General features: G+C 38.7%; 1 protein-coding gene across 1 annotated transcript; it reads left to right on the top strand.

Moving 5' to 3' along the window:
• Positions 1 to 1096: 1096 nt before the first annotated feature.
• Positions 1097 to 10607, top strand: cutlet (chromosome transmission fidelity protein 18 homolog). Its single transcript, XM_073964671.1, has 11 exons — positions 1097 to 1351; positions 1617 to 2568; positions 2638 to 2996; positions 3057 to 3408; positions 3692 to 3794; positions 4265 to 4398; positions 4473 to 4707; positions 5346 to 5521; positions 5591 to 5987; positions 9986 to 10049; positions 10361 to 10607. Exons 1-11 carry the CDS (start codon positions 1267 to 1269, stop codon positions 10459 to 10461), a joined length of 2958 nt encoding a protein of 985 aa, XP_073820772.1. The 5' UTR covers positions 1097 to 1266; the 3' UTR covers positions 10462 to 10607.
• The last annotated feature ends 10838 nt before the right edge of the window (positions 10608 to 21445 follow it).

A 21445-nucleotide genomic window follows, 5' to 3' on the forward strand; every position in this document is an offset into this window, starting at 1 on the left:
CTTCTCCCATACAAAATGTATATGCAAAGTGACAACTCATATGTAAAAAAACGTATTGTGTAAAGTACCCATTACTTTTGAAAATGATAAAACCTATTTAATATTAAATTATATTAGTTTCATTCATGTTTTCTATTTTTTCTCACAATTTTGGTGTTTTCAGTATATTTTCAAATTTTTCTATTTTAATAATCAACGAGAGAGAGACCTGCCAAAATACCTTTTTGGTATACAGACTTTAGGCAGGCATTTGATTCTTGTTTCTACATTGGTACGCGGATTTGAAACGATGGACAAGAAATGCAAGTGCGATGAAAGAGAAGACACAATTTGCTATGATTTGTAGGTATACTAGTAGTTAAACTGTTTACTTTTCATTCATATTTTGCAGTTTTTCTAAAAATGTTTGGGTTTTTAATAAATTTTAAAATGATGTATTTTTCTTGTCATAATTAATTTATTTCGATAAATTCTCTCATTTGGGACATATTTTATCGTCGTTCTGAGAGTAATTTAAATTGAACAATGCAGAAGAGAATCAATCGTCGCTTGCTTTGCTTGCTTCTCATATTTAAAATTATAAAGGAATGCCAGAGCATCCTAAATGGGAACGCAAGCGGATTTGCAATTTGAAATTTGGGGAAGCAAGCAAAGCAAGCGACGATTGATTCTGTTCTGGGCTTGAAAGTGTCGTAGGCAAGTTTGAACGTGTGGTTTTAGAGTAGGGGTGCACACAGCACATTGTGAAAACGTACTCTTATGCTAAGTTTACATTTACGGAATCCACTCGATTTCAACTGTCAATTCCATAGCTCAAACGTCAAATGAAATCTCATCTGGATTTCATTTGACGTTTAACCTATTGATTTGACAGTTGAAATCGAGTGGATTTCGCAAATGTAAACCAAGCATTAGTTTTTTGTGAACCATAAACAATTAAAAGTTTATGCAATTTTTTATTTATATTTTTTTAACAATTTGCATTGTGGACGATTTTAGACAACATTGAAATAAGTGAAACACAAAGAAAAATTAAATATTAATTCTCCCATAAATTTGCCTCTCTATCGATTTAGCTCAGCTCTGTTTTAGTGTTAGTTATCAATCTGAAGAAGAAGAAAAAGTACACATGTTATCAACCCGAAGTGAATGGTGAAGAAGAAGAATTTGGCGCAATTTGCTGATGTAAACAAAGAGATATTAAAATAACGCAATTTGCGCAATTTTTAAACAAATATTAATATTATAAGCTAAATACCACACAAAATGGATTATCCAGACGAAAATGAAGAATTCGAATTACAATATCAAGAGGAACTGGAATTGATGGATGAGTTTGCCGAGCATAATGGTACGTTTTTATTTTCACAATTTTCAATTGCATTAATTTCAATTTAATAACTAAAAATAACAGCCTGTTTCTGTATGTCGAAAGAAGAATGTGTGCGAAAGAAACACGTCCAAACTCTTGTGTGTTTTTCAAATTTGTTTTTTGTTTTGAAGCAAAAGCAAAGGTAAAATTATTTTATTTCGAAAACTAAAGTTCGGGCGTGTTTCATTCGCACACATTCTTCTTTCGACATACAGAAACTGGCTGTAAATAACATGTTTTCTAGATTTTGTTCCCGCTATATCCAACAAAACAATTGTTCAGTCCAAACCTGCACTCTCCCAAAGTACATTGAATTCCCCACAATTATCACAAATAAGTTTCAATGGAGACGACACACAGTTATCGTCATTGGGAGCAGGTGGGGGACCGGTTAACAGGCGCCTATTTGGAACTCCCAAACAGCCACCTACTCGTGGATCCTCGACACCATTCGTTAACAAACAGAAAATGGCTCCCATACAGGAGGTGTTGGATTTAAATGAACCTGATACAGAAGAATTGGATATGGGTCCATCAACAGCTAACAGAGCCTTGGAGGAATTGCAAAAGGCCAACAACAAACGCAAACGTTTGGAAAGAGATTTGTTTGGGGACATAGGTGACTTGTTTGGTGATGAAACCTACGAAGATCCCGAAGCCAAAAAGGCACGCACCGAAGAAGAAAGGGATTTGGAGGCTATAGAAAAGATTTTGGAAACGCGGCGAAAGGTACGAGAACAAAGTAAAGCAGTTAGGCCAGACAGTTTGGCTCGACTGGAGGCATTACATGCCTTTAAAATGCGAAATCTTTCCTATAACATACCACAATGGCCATTCCTGCCCTTGAGACGTAGTGATGATGAACGGGTTTATGTACGTTTTCACTCGGAAGAGTATGAATCCAAGGCTATTAGTGAAATAAATGCAGCTTCGGGACTTGGTGGTCTATTGGGTGAACATAAAGAGAAGATTTGGGAGGAAGCAAATGAATTGGTGCTTAAAAGATTAAGCTCAAATAAAGAGGGAACGGGTCAAGAGCATGCTCCCATTGTTGTGGAACCTGTATCAAATGAGGACTCCCGTCTGTGGGTGGAAAAATACAAACCGCGCAAATACATTGATCTGCTGTCGGATGAAATGACTAATCGTTCACTGTTGTATTGGTTGAAAATGTGGGATAAAGTGGTTTTTGGCAAGTACGAACAACAGTTTTATTCTATTAACATAGAAGTTTTATTTTAACACTAATTTCTTTGTATTTGCAGAGAATTTAAGGCATTGCAGGCCAATGCAGCCAATAATGGAGAAATGAATAGCTTTAATAAGCGTACTGGGAAATTCGAATCGAATGGTGGTTGGCGAGCCCGTAAAACCAAACAATTCCTAAATACCAATGTCGATGAAATGGGAAGACCAGTACAAAAGGTGGCTTTACTTTGTGGTCCACCTGGTTTGGGTAAAACAACTTTGGCTCATACAATAGCACGCCATGCTGGCTATAATGTGAGGGAAGTAAATGCCTCAGATGATCGCAGTCCTGAAGCTTTTAAAATGGCCTTGGAAAATGGCACTCAAATGTCTTCGGTTATGAATGAAAGCAAGAAACCAAATTGTATTATATTGGGTAAGTGGTGGATTTGAGTTTATGGGAAGGATATTTTAACATTTTGCGTCTTTATTTTAGATGAGATCGATGGTGCACCACGTCAATCAATTGAATTTCTGGTGAAATTTGTTACCGACAGTGTTCCCGTAAAGGGCAAAGGTGGCAAGGGTGGTGGTAAAGGGGCTCATAACGTTTTAAAACGTCCTATTATTTGTATTTGTAATGACATTTATGATCCTGCCTTGAGACCTTTACGCCAAATAGCCTTTGTTGTTACTTTCCCACCCATTGATTCGTCTCGCCTGGCTGAACGTTTGGTACAAGTGGCCCAAAACGAAAGAATGAAGACGGATTTCGGTTCTCTAATAGCGCTGGCAGAAAAGTCTGGCAATGATGTACGTTGCTGTATATCAACAATGCAATTTTTCAAGTAAGTTTTTTGGGATAAGGATATGGAATGCTCAATATTATTATTTTGTTTCTTTAATTAATTTCTCGTTGGAATCGAGCTTAATGACCAATGATGCAAGTGAAAAAGGAAAGCCGAAGATTCGAACCCACACAACCACCACTATGTGACATGCATGTTTCGCCTTTGGTAGAGGCTCTTCAGACATATCGGCTGTGGAGCGGTTTCTCTGTCATCGAACTTTTCTTCTTTCAAATGCAATTTTTGTTTTTTACAACACCAATTCTTATTTTGTTCTTTTCAGTGCTCAGAAAAAGGGTTTGACTCTGCAGGATGTGCTTAACAATAATTTGGGCCAAAAAGACAGGCACCAAGGCTTATTTGAAGTTTGGGGTGCTATATTCAGAGTAAGCCATTCATTACCTAGTTAAAAGTTTTACAATATCAGATTCTAATGGCCTGTTTTATCAAGTCGATTCGAATTTAAATTTGTTCGAATTACTACCAAACTCCGTTTTTGTTCACAATTTTTGTTTGATTGAAAACAAAAATGAATCAAACATATTTGAAAAACAAAAGATTGGCAGTACTTCGAACTAATTGGAACTCGAATCGCCTTAGTGAAACAGACCATCAATTTTTTTAATTCCATAAAATCAACATTTTGTGAGACGAAATTTATTTTTGAGAATGAAAGCTTTGACAAGTACCTGTACATTATTAGATTCTGTGTTGAATTAATTGTGTTGTACCGAATATGTCCCTCCGACAACATAACATAGGTTTTTATACCAAAAAGATTTTTCCATCCGCAAGCTTCACTTTTTTGGACAGGATTTTTTAAAATTGACTTACAGTTTTTTTAATTTATTAACAGATTCAACGACCGAAAAAACAATTAACCCAAGCCAAGGGAGATGAGGAGGCTCAAGTCACTATGACAGACATGTCAATGAGTACTCGGGTGCGTCATGTTCTGGATGTGGTGCACTCTGGTGGTGACTATGAACGGTAAGTAAAATTCGTTTTAAATTATATTCCTCCCTCCCTCTCAAAACTAATACAAAAATATATCTTCCTTACAGGCTAATGCAAGGTGTCTATGAAAATTACTTACAACAGAAAATGCCCGATCCGAATCTAAATGGAATTGTTGAAGCCAACCAATGGTTTTGTTTCTCCGATACACTGCAACGACAAATACAACAACAGCAAAATTATACCGTTTATCCATATCTGCAGTATGGCTTTGTCATATGGCACATGTTGTTTGCCTCCTTGGCTTGGCCTAAAATAAATTTCCCCAGCAAATCGTTTGAGGTAAGATTGTATTTCATCTTCTGTCGTAATACTCAATTCTTTTCTCCATAGCCATCCGTAGCATCATATCATTAATGTTTTATAATTCAATTCAACGCTGATGAATAGATGCACCTTTTTTTGTTTGCCTTCTCTAAATGTTATTTTCATATTTTTTCAATGGGCCTTGCATGAGTATGGTGGTGTATGTTTACCACTGCTTGGTGTGTGCAATTTTTAGCTCAGGGGCTGCATCGTCCTTAGGAAGTTTATAAGTAGATTTTTTATGATCATTTTAATGAATAAAATGCAATCAAGAGATTAAATGTGTAGAAACATAATGCAAACATAATTCTGAGCTGGGTCCCCTATAAAAGAGGAGGAAATGGTGGTTGTTATTTGTTTCACATTCTCATTATACTTTGTAATTTCTTAAGCAGTCCTTTTGTGGTGCTCACACTTAACAAATGCTTGTTTACATTGGCATGTTTTTAATTAAGCGGGCTTTTGAAAGGCATGGGTTTGTTTTTCTGCTCAACGTTAATCGAATCGTTTGTAACTTTCATTTTTGTTAAATTTCATACATTTTGCTTTTATTTTATATTTTTTTATTTTATTTTTTTCATACATTTTGTTTTGTTTTCTTTTTCTTGTTGCAGTTTAATCAAAAGCATACCACACAGAAAAACATTTTCCAATCTTTGAGAAAATCCTTAACATGTGGTGCAGTTGGTGTGGGTCAGGGTCATGTTGTATTGCTGGAAACAGTACCGCTGCTTAAGAGAATATTATCACCCCAGTTGAGATCGGTAGCGGTGCAGTTGTTGTCACAAAAGTAAGTAATAGAGCAAAATTCGTGAACAACCTGGATGCACACTTTTAAATATTTATTTTCTTCTTGCAGAGAACAAAGTGATTTGAAACATTGTGTGGAAATCATGGCTGATTTTGGTATAACCTATCACCAAGTCAAATCTGCTGAAGGTCCATATGTTTTTCGCATGGAACCAGATTTAGATACTTTGGCACAGTTTCCTGGTTTTCAAGGTGTTACACTATCCTACTTTGGTCGTCAATTGGTTGCACGAGAAGTTGAATTGGAACGTATACATCGTTCTACACCCAAGGCAATGGAATCACCCTCATCATCCAATGACAAAGCACAGGTCCAAAAGAAGCCACAAGAAAGAAAAGCGCCAGCTAAAGCTCCTACAAATGATACCTCACCCACAAATTTACCCAATCATTTGCAACGTTTAAAACCAAAACGTATTGAAAGTTCAAAAGCAGCCAGCGAAACGGTAAGTAGTTCAATCAATTTTATTTATTTCATTCTACATCATCATTATCGTCAATGCACATTCATGGGAAAAAGCTACGTGCTTGTCATTCTAAATCAATCGATTACAAAGAAAATGGCTATCGAGAAAAAAAAGTTGCATTGGATTTGCATAAAAACTGCTGCTCGTGTAATAAAACATTTATCCAGGATATATTTGATGGAATTTCTGCTGTGTGTGCATAAAGTTAAATTCGTTATATTTGAAGTTTAGAACAAAACGTGTTGATCGATTTGAATTGACTTAAGTTTTTGCTTTGAAATTAAACTAATGTTTCTACCATGTTTTAAGATTCAATAACTAGAAACTAAAAAACAGATACTAGTTGGGAATGTAATGGATTATTAAAAATCATTTCTAAGATAATGATAACTAAGGATTTTTTTCGATTTACGTTAGTACTTGTATATTCTGTGAATTGTCAAACTTTTGTGAAATGTAAAAAAAAACAAAATATCGTTAAGTATGGATATATGTATATAAAAATGGAGAGTGAGGTTAGTCTCCTATCAATCATTGTAATGAGAGCACGATTCATTTTAAGCTCAATTGTTATTGCGAGACCCGACGCGACACAACTTGTAGAAACATTTTACATGGCGTAAATCAATACAGTATTGAGGATTTATTGATAATACTGAGCTGATGGGTAAACTATCTGAGATTTTACAAGTGAAGTGACTGGTGAAGGCATGTCGTTCAGAGGTGTTTGAAGTCGGGGTGTCTGCTGGTGGTTATACTCTCCAAAAGCTAGTTAATTTTTGGCCTAGCACCTGAAGTACAGCTTTTTATTGATCACCTCTACCTCAGCAGTTTCACATTTAACTGCAGTCAGCATACATTCAATTACGGATCCCTAGAGTTATAATGTAACACTATTCACATCAATTACATATATCCAAACACACCTCAACTTCTTCTAAAAAGGACCAACAAATCAGTAACAGACAAATGAGAAGCAGAAGAAAGAGCAGAAAGGTAAGAACACTAACATATGTATGCTGTATCGCTGGCCACAACACACAGGTGGAAAGCCAACGCGTGAAATCGTTTGGAAGGGTGGAATTCATGACCTATCGAAAGCCTTTAGCAGGTCAAGAGCTGCCACAATGGTCTGGTGGCCGCCACTGATTAAGGTCATTTACAATCTTGATCGTTATCTCCTACAAAGTTGTTGTTGTACTATGCGCTGGTGGATAGCAAGATGAAAGTGCTCTTTTAAGGGGTGGAAGCAACAAGGTTTCTTAAACTGTTGATACAGGTGAAATAAGGAAAATCGGCGATAAGGTTCCCCATTGGTAGCGGATTTTGGGCCTTCCGAATCAGAATAACTCGATCAACCTTCCAGATGTCCGAAATCACCAATTGATAATTGATAACCTAGGAATCTGGCCAGGCAGCCCAAGCCTGAAGAAGCAGAACTGTGGCACACTAGCACGATAACAAGGAGATTTTTATTTATTTTGGGAACCAGATAAGCCCTTTATTGTAGACCGAAACTTCTTTGAATTGATGTTGGTTGCACTGGTTAAGATGTTCCAACCATTTGGAGCGCCGTTGCTCAAGGACTAGCACATCAATATCAACACTCAACTACTACATTCGCTCATCAGCTGGGTTTTCGGCGTAAAGTTGGTAGCGTTGAGGGTCCTGGATTGCAACTTTGGTCTCACGAGCGGAATTCTGCCCGCTGGAATAAAACACTTTGCCGCTTTAAGAACTACCCGCTAGCAAGATGAACTAGTTCGGTGCCGGAAACTTGTCGATTCTCTGGGTTACAGCAGCTAGTTCCACTATAGACCCCTCACAGTGAATCAACTGTAAACTTTTACTAGGGGATGTCCACAAAAGTAACCAATTGACTCTCTATACATTACCGTATGTTACATAACAGTATGTTTATCGTTCATATCTTCTGTTATTGTTCAAAAAACAGTGATGACTTTTATTTGAGAGTAAATGGTCGCAACTGACGCCTCGTCGTTTTCTTTTGATAAAAAGGTGTCAATTGGTTCCCTTCGCATTACTTGGCAAAGATTTTGGGCTAGTACTAGTTCTGGACTAATTTAATTGCGACAATTGGAATTTTCATTGCTTGCGGGTAATAATAATAAATGTTCCACAAACATCCCTGAAGGAAAAAGGGGGACTTGCTTGCGGGTATTTCCCTGAATAATTTCCTGGCGCATGAGCGTAGCGGCAATCGACGCATGGTGGCCGCAATGAATTCATGAAGTTGCGTTGGTTGGGCCAGGATTAAAATGTGCTCTTAATTTAATGCGGCATTTAATTGCCAGGATGTAACAGTAATCAGCGATGGACTGATGAAAATGTCCGGAGAGGTAAAGCAGTAATTCTTGTCGAAAAGTCCTCATTGATGGTGGCGAAATCGGATTCATATATCTGGTTCGCAATAAGCAGATCGCGTGGATCGTTCGAATGTTGGAAGTACCATGTCTCGTGATGAGCGTTGAGGTGGTGAAAATGATCGGCTGATAACTGGCTCAATGCTGGAATGTAGACGTTGACCATTTAAATTTCAGTATCCCCCGAATGGACTGAAATGAGAGTTCGTTGAGGACGAGGGAATAATTGCTGGTCAACTTGAAATTGGTGATCTCAAGCATTTAAATTTCAGTATCCCCCGAATGGACTGAAATGAGAGTTCGTTGAGGACGAGGGAATAATTGCTGGTCAACTTGAAATTGGTGATCTCAAGCATCTTATTTCTTATTGGTTATCACGACGACTATCCGAAAGAACGTCTCCCAAAATTAGATCCAGTTTCAAGACCGATTATGTCGGTCCATTTCTTTCGCATCACATTTGCGCTTTAATCCTGACTACAACATTATATTTTTTTTCTTTTGCTATAGAACGTCAATAATTTCTCAGATATGGGTCTCGAAATGTCCTAAAACTTCTATTGGCATATGCAAATTCTATTACTTATTAAAATTAATGGTCGGTTGTTTTTGTACATTTACACGCAGGGTATTCATCTATCCGTAAAGCCCAATGATTCTTTTTTTCTATAAGTTTCTGAGTTTCCATGATTAAATTGTTGTGGTACTCAAAATTTTATTTTTAAGCTGTTAATTTTAAATAATGTATCAAAATAAGTTTTTATTAAAAAATACACAAGTATTCATCAAACCATTAGTGATGCTTAAACTAATTCCGCCGCAAGGACAATCAGTAGTGCATAACCACAAAACATTTCAATTTAGAAAAATTGTGTAATATTTAGAAAATTGCTCGCTAGATAAACATTTATGCCCAAAAGAATACACTCATAAAGCCATTAACTTGAACCATGAAATTGAAATCAAATCTCAGTGTGCACAAATGCTATCAAATATCCGATAAGAAAGTTAGTATGGACCATACTTGGGATAAAGGCAGGTAGGTAGGTGTATCATCATCAGCATCATCATTGTGGTGTAGTGACAACAATATCCGTTTGTTTTCATTTTAGAAAGTACAAAAAAAAAAAAAAAAACTGAACTCAAAGTTAAATTGAAAATAAAATTCTATTTAGATAAAAAAGAAGAAAGTTATCAAAACTAAGCAACCAAGCAAAACCATAGCGCATAACCCAGAGGCGGCCAATTGGCAGAATGATAAGAAAAAGTTTACAAAATATTATTTACAATTGTTATGAAATCTAACAATGTTGTGTTTGTTTGTCTCACTCAACAAATGATATTTTCTTGTGCATCAACCAACCACAGCAACAATCAAGGATAATGGTAATCGGCAATCATAATGGCATTGTTTCAAATTTGTACTGTGGTGTTTGTGTTTATGTACGTATAATAATGATATCAGTTTCGATTCGCAAACATGCCTTTACGTACACCCACCTACATTCGTTCATACATCTGTCGCTCTCAAACGAACTCAAATATTATCCTCAAATACTAAATGTATGATATTTGTTGTTGCTTTGCTTTCAGGTCTCCAAGGATTTCTTTGGACGTATACAACGTAAAACAGCAGCACAAAAATTGGCGGAGGAACGTAAGTTATATTGGTTTGCTGTGTTGTTTGTATTGGCTGGCATTGCAGGCAGAGGAGCATCGCACCTCAGTTGAAATTAACTCAAGCATTGCATTGTAATAATTTTGTGTTGCTTTGCAAAATTGTTTATTTTGTATTGTGGCATTACCTCTCTGCCACCATTATAAATTTGATCCTGGTGTGTACAACAATGTGGAGAGAAATCATCTCTAATTGTGCGCCTGCTTGCCTTTCGGCCTTTTTCTGTGTTCCATATTTTATTTGCTGAGTTTTAAAATGCTAATTTAACGCTTCACTTTACTTTTTTACAGCTAAATCAGATCCAATTGTCAAGAGTCCCATTTGGTATCGTTACAAGGAGGGTTTCAATAATGCCGTACGCAAAGATATTCATATGAATGAATTACTGTAAAGTCAGCGTAGCTCCCCTGCATTTGTTAAGTTATTTTCAAACTCACTTTTACTTTTTTTTATTGATACAAACAAATATTGATAAAAGTAACAATAATTTTAAGGCATTTCTTTTTTCTGAATAAAGTTTTATTTATTTTTCTTTAATCGGTACTGTTGTTATTACATTGTATTTTATAGAGAGTGGGGAGAAAAAGCTGCGGATATTAGTTTGCAGCGTATAAAAGCCGAACACATGTTAATACGTATAAACCTAGGAATGTGTAATTGTTTGTTTTTGATGATTGTATTTTTGTTTAGATGTGAATATTTTTAATATTTTTAGTTAGTCAAGTTGTTGTTGTTTTTCTTTTAAAACTACACAGCTTTACAGGTAATGCATTAGAAGTAGGAAACAGAGAAAGCAGGAATTGGCCAATATATTACTAAGACTTTATATAAATTGTAACTATGAAATACAAGTTTTTTCCAAAAACATTTCCCTGAGTATCATGGATAGTCCTTGGTGCAAACATTTTGTGCAATGTCAATGCAATTTCAATTAGGGTTTCAAGTGGATACTGACCTCTTCACTACTACCACTAACATTCGTTAAATGATTTTCCGAGTCCGAAAATGCAAATCAGCAGTATGTAGGGGATTAGCATTTCTATTTGTACAGTCCCATAATGGAATATATGAGGGTAGCAATGAAGAGTGAAACTGCTGAAGTAGATGTGATTAACGTGTATATTTCGCCGACAAGTATCTGTACTCTTGGACCCTCAGCATTTATGCTAACGAGGGTATACACTTTTATATGGGCAAAATGTGCCTGATCAAAATAATGGTTTTAGACCCCAAGTATGTTTGGACGAAATGTGTTTCAGACAATTTGGAGTTGATTTAGCCATGTCCGTCTGTCTCGGCCGCACGATAAGTCTCGAACTGATCAACCGATTCGTCCACAATTTTTCTTTCGTAATATTTTTTCCAAACTTAGTTTATGTTCGGTACCTCTCCCACAAAAGTTCGAAAATTTTCGGAAAATTTGTGCTCACGATAACTCTTGAAGGGAGTAACCGATTTGGTCCATACTTTGCACATCGTGACTTAGATGAGGTTCCAATATGGACTCAATCCGTCCACTCCTTCGGGTACATCCACACAAAACTTCGGAAAAGTTCAGTTTAGGACCTGTTCTCGAATCGCTTTGGTTTTTATCGTAGCAACTTGTATTCACTGTCCCCATTACGGCAGTAAAAGTTTTATCAGGGGCAAGTCCATACTTCCTGAGAAAAGAACCCGAAGTTGTAAAAAACTCCTATGGCACAAAGTGTAGTGGTTGGAGCGCACGATAACTCTCGAACGGATCTGCCAATTCGGTCTTAAATTTGGCCATCGTAATATTTTGTCTGAACTTAGTATAAGTCCGAAGGTGAGCCATATCGATTCATTCCTTTAGGTACCTCTCCCACAAAAGTTCGGAAAATTTGTGCCCACAATAACTCCTGAAGACAGTAACGGATTTGGTATATACTTTGCAAATCGTAATAGTTCTACGAGACATCGATCGGGCTTGGATATGGACTATATATGTCAACTCCTTCAGGTACCTCCCACACAAAAAATGCAGTTTAAGGTCTACTTTCGAATCGCTTTTATCTTTGTTGTAACAAATTGTATTCGCTGCCCCCATGACGACAGTGCAAGTTTTTTTCAGGAGCAAGTCCATACTTCATCAGAAAATAGCCCGAAAGCTGTAAAATCCCTATGGCACTCTGCGTACGATAACGGAATCGAACGGATCAGCGGATACCGGCCAATATTTGGGCTTCGTAATATTTTGTCCATACTATGTTTAAGTTTGACGATTGACACTGTCGGTGCGCAACTTCCGGTACCTCCCTCCACCATCAAAAGCTAAAAATGTCTCTAAAATAATACGCGATGTATCTGCTTAACGGAGCAACCAAACCTTGGATCTTCTAATATTTTGTCCAAATGATTGACACTCTCGGTGCGCACCTTCCTGTACCTCCCCCACCCTCAAAAGTTAAAAAATGTCTCTAAAATAGTATGCGTTGTATCTGCTGAACGGAGCAACCAAACCTAGGATCTTCTAATATTTTGTCCAAATGTAGTTTTACTTCAGAACTAGGTCTTCTCCTTAGGGTACCTCCCCCACAACTCTCAACATTTTTGTTTAATCGCAGTTTAGGATCGAAGAACCTCTGGAAAATTATACCGATGCTATTCTTTGTGGTCCTGTTTAAGCGATTTTATGTTTTTCGTGGGCAAGTCCATTGTGCCCAAAACCTCTAAGATATACGGTGACCAACTGAAATGGCTGGTGGGCATAAAATCTATCTGTGTGTCTATCGGAAGGACTGTGGGCTATGTCGGTTCATTCCTTCAAATACATCCTTCGCAACACATTTGAGCTTCAAACCAAATAAATTTTTTGTCGGCAAATTTTAAAAGGAGCTATAAAATCCGTAATCCATTGATTCAATATTGTCAATAGATGGGCCACAGCCGTCATGTCACTTCGTCTGACAAATGACGTCACCTGGGCAATCTGTCGTTTCTCTTCGGTCAGACCATGTACCTATAATCGTCTCGTCTCAACCAGAACAAACCGTGCTACAAAACTGTGATGGTAGCATTGGATCTGATATGGTCAGACATGACAAGATGTTCGAGGATGTCGAGAATACTACCCTCCGGCCTTGTTTGGAACGCTGGGTCACCAACTATTTGTGTGGTCGCCAGTCATACGTGGAATTGAGAAACCTGGTCCAAACCCCGTAGAAGCCGGGACTTCCCCAAGGAACTGTTTAACCTCTACCTTTCTTGAATTCCATGCCCACTGGACAGCATTGAGTTAATTTCGTACGCGGATGATTGTACGCTCATGGGGTCAGGTCCCACCGTTGATAGCATTTGTGTCAGGCTAAACGCCTATCTCGTTGATCTTGTTGAGTTCTTCCAGGAATATGAAAATATCCGCCACTTAGTCAACAGGCACATTCTTCACCACATGGGCGGCAGAAATGAAGCTCACACTGAATGTGCAGGTCGATGGTTCAATAATTCCGGCAAAAAATTACCCCAAAGTCCTGGTATGTATAAGTCGTCCGCGCATGCCACAGCTATCTGCGATAAGATGAGAATCAGGAAAAAGATCCTCAAGTCCCAAGCCGGCAGTACTTGGTCAGCAGATAAAGAAACCTTGTTAACCACGTACAACGCGATAGGTCGATCTGCGGTAAGCTATGCGGCACTAGTGTAGTTTGCAAATGTAATTAATAGAAAAAACTTGAAAATCTGCCAGAATGCAGCCTTGAGAACAGCAACAGGGTGTCTCCTTATGTCTTCAATGGTCCCTGCATGAGGAGTTCAAGATTCTGCCGCCGCGTCGACACAACAGAATTTTGTCGATGCAATATTTGCTTGGATGTTATAGGCAACACCATCCAAACCACCAGTTTATCGACAGATACCAGCCGCCCAGACAGAGATACAAAAGAGAACCTCTAGATCAAAGGTTTTCGGTCATGTTTGAGAGATATTCACACTGATGCAGTCGTTGAGGCTTTAGGAGCCTATCGTGTGAATGCTGTCCTCAAAGATCACTCACCATCCGTGGCAGCTGAAGAACAACGGCTGCCAAGGCAAACGAGAGTCGTGTATGCGCAACTAAGTTCTGGATGGTGTAGCCGCCAATTCTTATAGGTCTCCCACACTTCGAACTTTATCACCACTAAACGCCGCACTTTCATCAATAATGGGAAAGCTAATTGCAGAGAGTTTACCAATCATCGTTTGAGATAACTGAAAGAAACAGAAAGGAATTTCAGCGACCAAATTTCCCAGGAGAGGAAATGGGACTAGCAAATGAACTTTGTCAACCCTGTTGACTCAAGCGGGAGTGCCAGAGCGAAGAGAAGATTACTACGTTGTATTAGATTTCTTCATGCCGAGGAGGACGTTAAAAATACCATTAGGAAAGCTATATCATCAAATGTGTTAGACCCTGACGGAATCTCAGTGAAACATCTGGATGAGCCTGGAGTTGAGTACATATCTCACTAAAGAGATACTGTCTTTAGACACCCACATCATGCCTGAAGTCTGAAAACTGAACAAAGTAATCCCGCCACTGAAACCTGGCAAGAATGCCAACAAAGGTGAATCGTACAGAGCGAATTCGCTTTTGTCGCCCATCGCAAAGAGTTATGAGGCTTTACTGATCCGCAGCGAAAGCCTCAACTACAATTTAACCGATCTTATAGCCTTTTTCCGCGTCAGGAATATGCAAAAATGCGCATTAAACCTACGACCACTCTGTTGACCACATGGACAGCAGAGGTGAGAACAGAGTTGAATGTCATTGTCGATGGTAGCAGAATTGCTATCACAAACTACCCTAAAATTGTAGGAGTCACATACGAAAGCACGTTCTCGTCGTCTGCGCATGCCGCATCTATCTGCGACAAGGTGAAATGTAGGAACAAGGTACTCAAGTCCCTAGCCTGCAACAATTGGGGCACAGATAAAGAAACCTTTTTGACCACATAACAAGAAATATCTAACTGTGGTAAGTTATGCGGTCCCAAATTGATCCGTGAATATAAGTGTAACGTGATGACTGAAACAGAGTGCCTCCTCATCTCTTGAGTGGACCAATTACATGAGGAAAGATTCTTCTAGTACAGCAACACAGTGGCATGCTCTTGTTGCAGTACTAGCTCGAGTGTTAACGTGAGAGCCATCCTAATCACCATATGGTGGATAGAACCCCAAACCCTCTCATTTCTTACGGTTTCAGTAATATTCTATAATCTCGGTGCATTAGGTCGTTAACTTAAAGTCCAAAGCTTGTTTGATAGGGCTGCTATCTGTGCCGTACAGGCACACACCATAATTGTGTGTTGGGCGCCACTGACATGGGGAAACAGACGACAGTTGCAGCCGCTCCACTGGAATACCGACGCTACGTTGTTTGCTTTTTACTTGCGTTAAAAATACGTATCAAGGATCGATAACACCTTCCAAAACATCTGTTCAACATGCGACACAGGCCCGTACGGTACACTGCACCTTTCCAACTGCCCTAACTGTACAGAGCCAATTCGCTTTTGTCGCCCCTAGCTTTATTTCGCCCCAGCGTCAGAAATAGCTATCCACATATCAGTCGAGGACTGTTGGTGGTGGATCGATGAAACCGTGTAAAACATCTGCCCAACATGCTGCTCACGACACACTCCACCTTTTGAAGTGACCTGCAGAAACCTACTTAAATACTTCCAGTTCCAGTGGTTACAACCTAGAGTAAGAACATTCCTAGAGCTGGAGATAGATCCAGTTCAAGATTAAACAGAACAAGTAAAAAAGTATCAGTCGGCTTTGCCGACAGAGATATACCCTCAGCATGGGCAAATTGAAACACTTTTTTCACAAAAAAACTTATGTATTTAGGGGGTTTCAAAATTTTGGTCGTATGAACCGACAAAAATGTTGATTAGGATTAAAGTTCAAAATTTTTGCGGAAAAGGTACTTAAAGGAATGGACCGGCTTAGACCATGGGGGTGCGATAGCTGGTTTTTACACCCTTCGGGCTGTTTTCTAAAGTATGGACTTGCCCCTGAAATAACTTTTACCATCGTAATTGAGGCAGCGAATGTAAGTTGCTTCAACAAAAATCAAAGTGATTCAATAGCAGGTCTTAAAGTGAACTTATCCAAAATTTTGTGTGGGAGGTACGGGATGGAGTGGACAAATATAGTCCATATTCGAACCTGATCTATATCTGGTAGATATTATGAGAATGTGTAAAGTATGGACCAAATCGGTCACTCCCATCAAGAGTTATCGTGCGCACATTTTTTCGGATATTTTTGAACTTTTGTGGGGTAGGTACCTGTAGGAGTGGACCGATATGGCTTATCTACGAACTTAAACTAAGTTTGGAAACAATATTACGAAGGCCAAATTTTGGCAGGAATCGGCATTTCTGTTCGAGAATTATCTTGCGCTTCCACCCATAAACATGGTGTCATAGGGTTTGTTTTACAACTTTCAGGCTATTTTTCAGGAAGTATAGACTTGCCCCTGAGGAAACTTGTGCCTTCGTATAGGGGACAGTGAATACAAAATGTTACAACAAAAACCAAGGCGATTCGTGAGCAGGTCCTAAACTGAACTTTTCCGAAATTTTGTGTGGGAGGTACTCGAAGGAGTTTACCAATTGAGTCCATATTGGAACCTCATCTAAGTCTGGTAGAAATTTCATAATGTGCAAAGTAATGACCGAATCGGTAACTTCCTTCAAGAGTTATCGTACGCACAAATTTTCCTAACATTTTCGAACTTTTGTGGGGGAGGTACCGGAAGGAGTGGACCGATATAATCCATCTTTGAACTTGAACTAAGTTTGGACGAAATATTACGAAAGCCAAATTTTGGACCGAATCGGCAGATCCGTTCGAGAGTTATCTTGCGCTCCAACCATTACACACGGTGTCATAGGGCTTTTTGTAACTTTCAGCTATTTCCTCAGGAAGTATGGACTTGCCCCTAATGAAACTTACAGCGTCGTATAGAAGACAGCGAATACAACTTGCGTAAACACAAATCAAAGCGATTCGAGACCAGGTCCTAAACTGAACTTTTCCGAAATTTTGTGTGGGATGTACCCGAAGGAGTGGACCGATTGAGTCCATATTGAAACCTCATCTAAGTTTGGTAGAAATTACACGATGTGCAAAGTATGGACCAAATCGGTTATTCCCTACAAGAGTTATCGTGCGCACAAGTTTTGCGACAATTTTTGAACATTTGTGGGGGAGGTACCTGAAGAAGTGAACCTATATGGCCCATCTTCGAACTTAAATCGAATCTGGACAAAATAATTCGATACCCAAAATTTCAACCGAATCAATTGATCCGTTCGAGAGTTATCGTGCGCACCAGCCAGACAGACGGACAGACAGACAGACAGACAGACAGACGGACGGACGGACGGACGGACGGACGGACGGACATTGCCAGATCTACTCAAAATTGTCTGAAACGGATATCGTACAAACATACTTGGGGTCTAAAACCATTATTTCGATGAGGTCGTATCAAAGTGTAAATAATAAAGGCTGAGGGTATAAAAACGAACTAATGAACATATCATATACATATGTTACAACAATAACGACTCACTTCACCTTTTCAACGGCCCTGGTAAAAACTACTCAACTAACTCGAGTAGTGGTTGCAATCTAGGCAAGCAGCCTTATTCCTAGACCTGGAGATTGCTATTACTGCGGATTGGCCTGAAACCAGCGGCTGCCAACCCAGCATCAAACATACTCTTCTACGTAGGCTTCATGCCGCTACAACAACAAGTGATAACCTGAACACCATATTTGCATTTGTCAACAGAATATATTGTTCGTGTCTTGGATATGTCTGGGGTGAAATTCATAACAGTGATTTTTCAATCTTTTGTGCATTTTTTATACCCTCAGCATTTATGCTAACGAGGGTATATACACTTTCATACGGGCAAAATGTGCCTCATCGAAATAATGGTTTTAGACCCCAAGTATGTTTGGACGAAATGTGTTTCAAACAATTTGGAGTCGATTAAGCAATGTCCGTCCGTCTGTCTGGCTGGAGCGCACGATAACAAAATTTGGCCTTTGTAATATTTTGTCCAAACATAGTTTAAGTTCGAAGATGGGTTATATCGGTCCACACCTTCCGGTACCTCCCGCACAAAAGTTCGAAAATGATCGCAAAATTTGTGCGAATGATAACTTTTGAAGGAAGTTACCGGTTTGGTCCATACTTTGCACATCGTGAAATTTCTACCAAACTTAGATGAGGTTTTAATATGGACTCAATCGGTCAACGCCTTCGGGTACCTCCCACACAAAATTTCAGAAAAGTTCAGTTTAGGACCTGCTCGCGAATCGCTTTGATTTTTGTTTAAGCAACTTGTATTCACAGCTCCCCATACGACATTACAACTTTCATCAGGGGCAAGTCCACACTGCCTAAGAAAATAGCCTGAAAGTTGCAAAGAAACCCCCATGACACCGTGCGAGGTGGTTGGAGCGCAAGATAACTGTCGAACGGATCTGCCGATTCGGTCCAAAATTTGGCCTTCGTAATATTTTGTCCAAACATAGTTTAAGTTCGAAGATGGGTTATATCGGTCCACTCCTTCCGGTACCTCCCGCACAAAAGTTCGAAAATGATCGGAAAATTTGTGCGCATGATAACTTTTGAAGGAAGTTACCGATTTGGTCCATACTTTGCACATCGTGAAATTTCTACCAAACTTAGATGAGGTTCCTATATGGACTCAATCGGTCCACGCCTTCGTGTACCTCCCACACAAAATTTCGGAAAAGTTTAGTTCAGGACCTGCTCGCGAATCGCTTTGATTTTTGTTTTAGCAACTTGTATTCACTGCCGCCCATACGACGGTACAAGTTTCATCAGGGGCAAGTCCACACTTCCTGAGTAAATAGCCTGAAAGTTGCAAAAAACCCCCATGACACCGTGCGAGGTGGTTGGAGCGCAAGATAACTCTCGAACGGATCTGCCGATTCGGTCCAAAATTTGGCCTTAGTAATATTTTGTCCAAACATAGTTTAAGTTCGAAAATAAGCTATATCGCTCCACTCCTTCAGGTACCTCCCCCACAAAAGTTCAAAAATGTTCGGAAAAATTGTGCGCACGATAGCTCTTGAAGGGAGTGACCGATGTAATCAATACTTTGCATATCCTAATATATCTACCAGATATAGATCAGGTTCGAATATGGACTATATTTGTCTACTCCTTCTGGTACCTCTCACACAAAATTTCGGATAAGTTCACTATAAGACCTGCTCTTAAATCACTTTGAATTTTGTTGAAGCGATTTGCATTCGCTACATCCATTACGACAGTAAAAGTTTTTTTCAGGGTCAAGTCCATATTTCTTAGGAAAACAGCCGGAAAGGTGGAAAAAACCCCTATGTCACCAAATGTGGCTGTCGGAGAGCACGATAACTCTCCAACTGTTCAACCGATTTGGTCCAACATTTGGTGTCATGGGCCAATACCGGTCCACAACTGCCGGCACTTCTCCCCAATATTTAAAAAATGTCACTAAAATGTTAGGACGATATCACTTGAATGGGGCAACCAATTTGGTCCAAACTTTGAATCTCTTAATATTTTGTCAAAATTTAGTTTAACTTTTAAAATAGCCCATATCGGTCCTCCCTAAGGGTACCTCCCCCATAAAGGTTCAACATTTGTGTCTTAGTGCAGTTAATTCCTATTCCACATTTTTGTCGGCAAGTTCAAATGTCCAAAAAGTGCCACAAAATTCTGAAGAGACCTTAAATACATTCGATCTGTAAGTAGGTGAAAGTTTTACTTCACATTGGCTGAGGGTATATATCTGTCGGCAAAGCCGATAGACACTTTTTTTACTTGTTTTACTTTATTCTGACTCGCATCCCAGAAGGGACAAGGGAGACTTCTCTTACGTCCCTGTTTATATTATCTCAATGATATGGGACTTACTTTTTATTACTTTTTACCACTTGTAGAGAAGTAGACTTCCCGTTTTTCCACTTGTCTGCTTTTTTTCGGCCGGAAACGACGTTTCTCATATCTACCAAGAATGTCCAGCTTATTCTCTACGTTTAATCCGATGAGAAACTTTGCAGGAACTCTGTAGTTTTTCTTGTTAATGCTTTCTCCTTGAATCGATCGAACGTTCAACTCATTTGACGAATGCCTTCCATCTGTTACAACATGATGGAATTGTTTCAGTTTTTTTATACGTCATTCCATTCCGTCGGATGTTTTATTTTGTGGTGGTCAAAGATATTCTCATTTCTAATTTTAATCTAGACCCACATTAAAGTTATGGTCAGAATATCTATCTATATATAAAAGAGCTTAGTGATAAGTGAGTGAGTGAGTGAGTGAGTGAGTGAGTGACTGACATATCATCGCCCAGACGAAACCGCTGAAGCTAGAAGCTTGAAATTTTGAGTATAGCTTGCTGTTGGCATGTAGGCGTGAGATAAGGCTCGGTTTCTGGAAATTCGAACGGGAAGGGTACGAAAAGTACTAAAAGGTACTAAATATGGTACCCTTTGTATTAGGCAAACAGGAAGAGCTAGAATTCTGAAATTTGGAATGAGGGTCACTGGTGAAAAGTTAGAAAGATGTACCAAAGGATTTTTGGAATTTCGGCCTATAAGTGTACGAAAAGTACTAAAATTTAGTACCAGTTGTATATTTTGAACGGCTATAGCTAGAATCTTGATATTTGGTATGGGAATCAGGCTTGGGAAGTGGTATTGATATAAGGAAATGGTTTTTGAAATTCGTACTTATGTGTTTGAAAAGTACTAAATGGTACTAAATTTAGTACAAGTTGGATTTTGGGTGAACGTATAGAACTGGAAACCTAAAATTTGGAATTAAGATTTCTGTTGGAGCGTATGATTCAGATATGGAGGTAGTTTTGGAAAGTCGTACTTATGTGTACGAAAAGTACTAAATGGTACAAAATTTAGGACAACTTGGATTTGGGTGAACTTATAGAAGTGGAATCTTGAAAAATGAAACTAAGATTAATGTTGGAGAATAGGATTGAGGTAGTTTTGGAAATTCGTACTTACGTGTACGCAAAAGTACTAAATTTGTTACAATTTGGATTTGGGTGAAAGGATAGAGCTGGAATCCTTAAATTTGGAATTTAAATTGCTATTGGGGTGTGCGATTGAAATTCGTACTTATGGGTATGAAGGGTACTAAATGGTACTAAATTTGGTAAAATTTGGATTTGGGTGAACGGATCGAGCTGGAATCCTTAAATTTGGAATTAAGATTGCTATTGGGGTGTGGGATTGAGGTAGTTTTGGAAATTCGTATTTATGGGTATGAAGGGTACTAAATAGTACTAAATTTGGTACAATTTGGATTTGGG

This window comes from Musca autumnalis, unplaced genomic scaffold (genome assembly GCF_047663935.1).
Source record: "Musca autumnalis isolate F117 unplaced genomic scaffold, ASM4766393v1 scaffold_2, whole genome shotgun sequence".
NCBI lineage: Eukaryota > Metazoa > Arthropoda > Insecta > Diptera > Muscidae > Musca > Musca autumnalis.

What these genes read in the sequence shown, in the direction of transcription:
- cutlet (XM_073964671.1), top strand. Translation starts at nt 1,267, where the DNA reads ATGGATTATCCAGACGAAAATGAAGAATTCGAATTACAATATCAAGAG. An exon ending in ACCAAATTGTATTATATTGG is followed by an intron (nt 2,997 to 3,056) that starts GTAAGTGGTGGA and finishes TCTTTATTTTAG; the next exon opens with ATGAGATCGATGGTGCACCA. An exon ending in TTTGGGGTGCTATATTCAGA is followed by an intron (nt 3,795 to 4,264) that starts GTAAGCCATTCA and finishes ATTTATTAACAG; the next exon opens with ATTCAACGACCGAAAAAACA.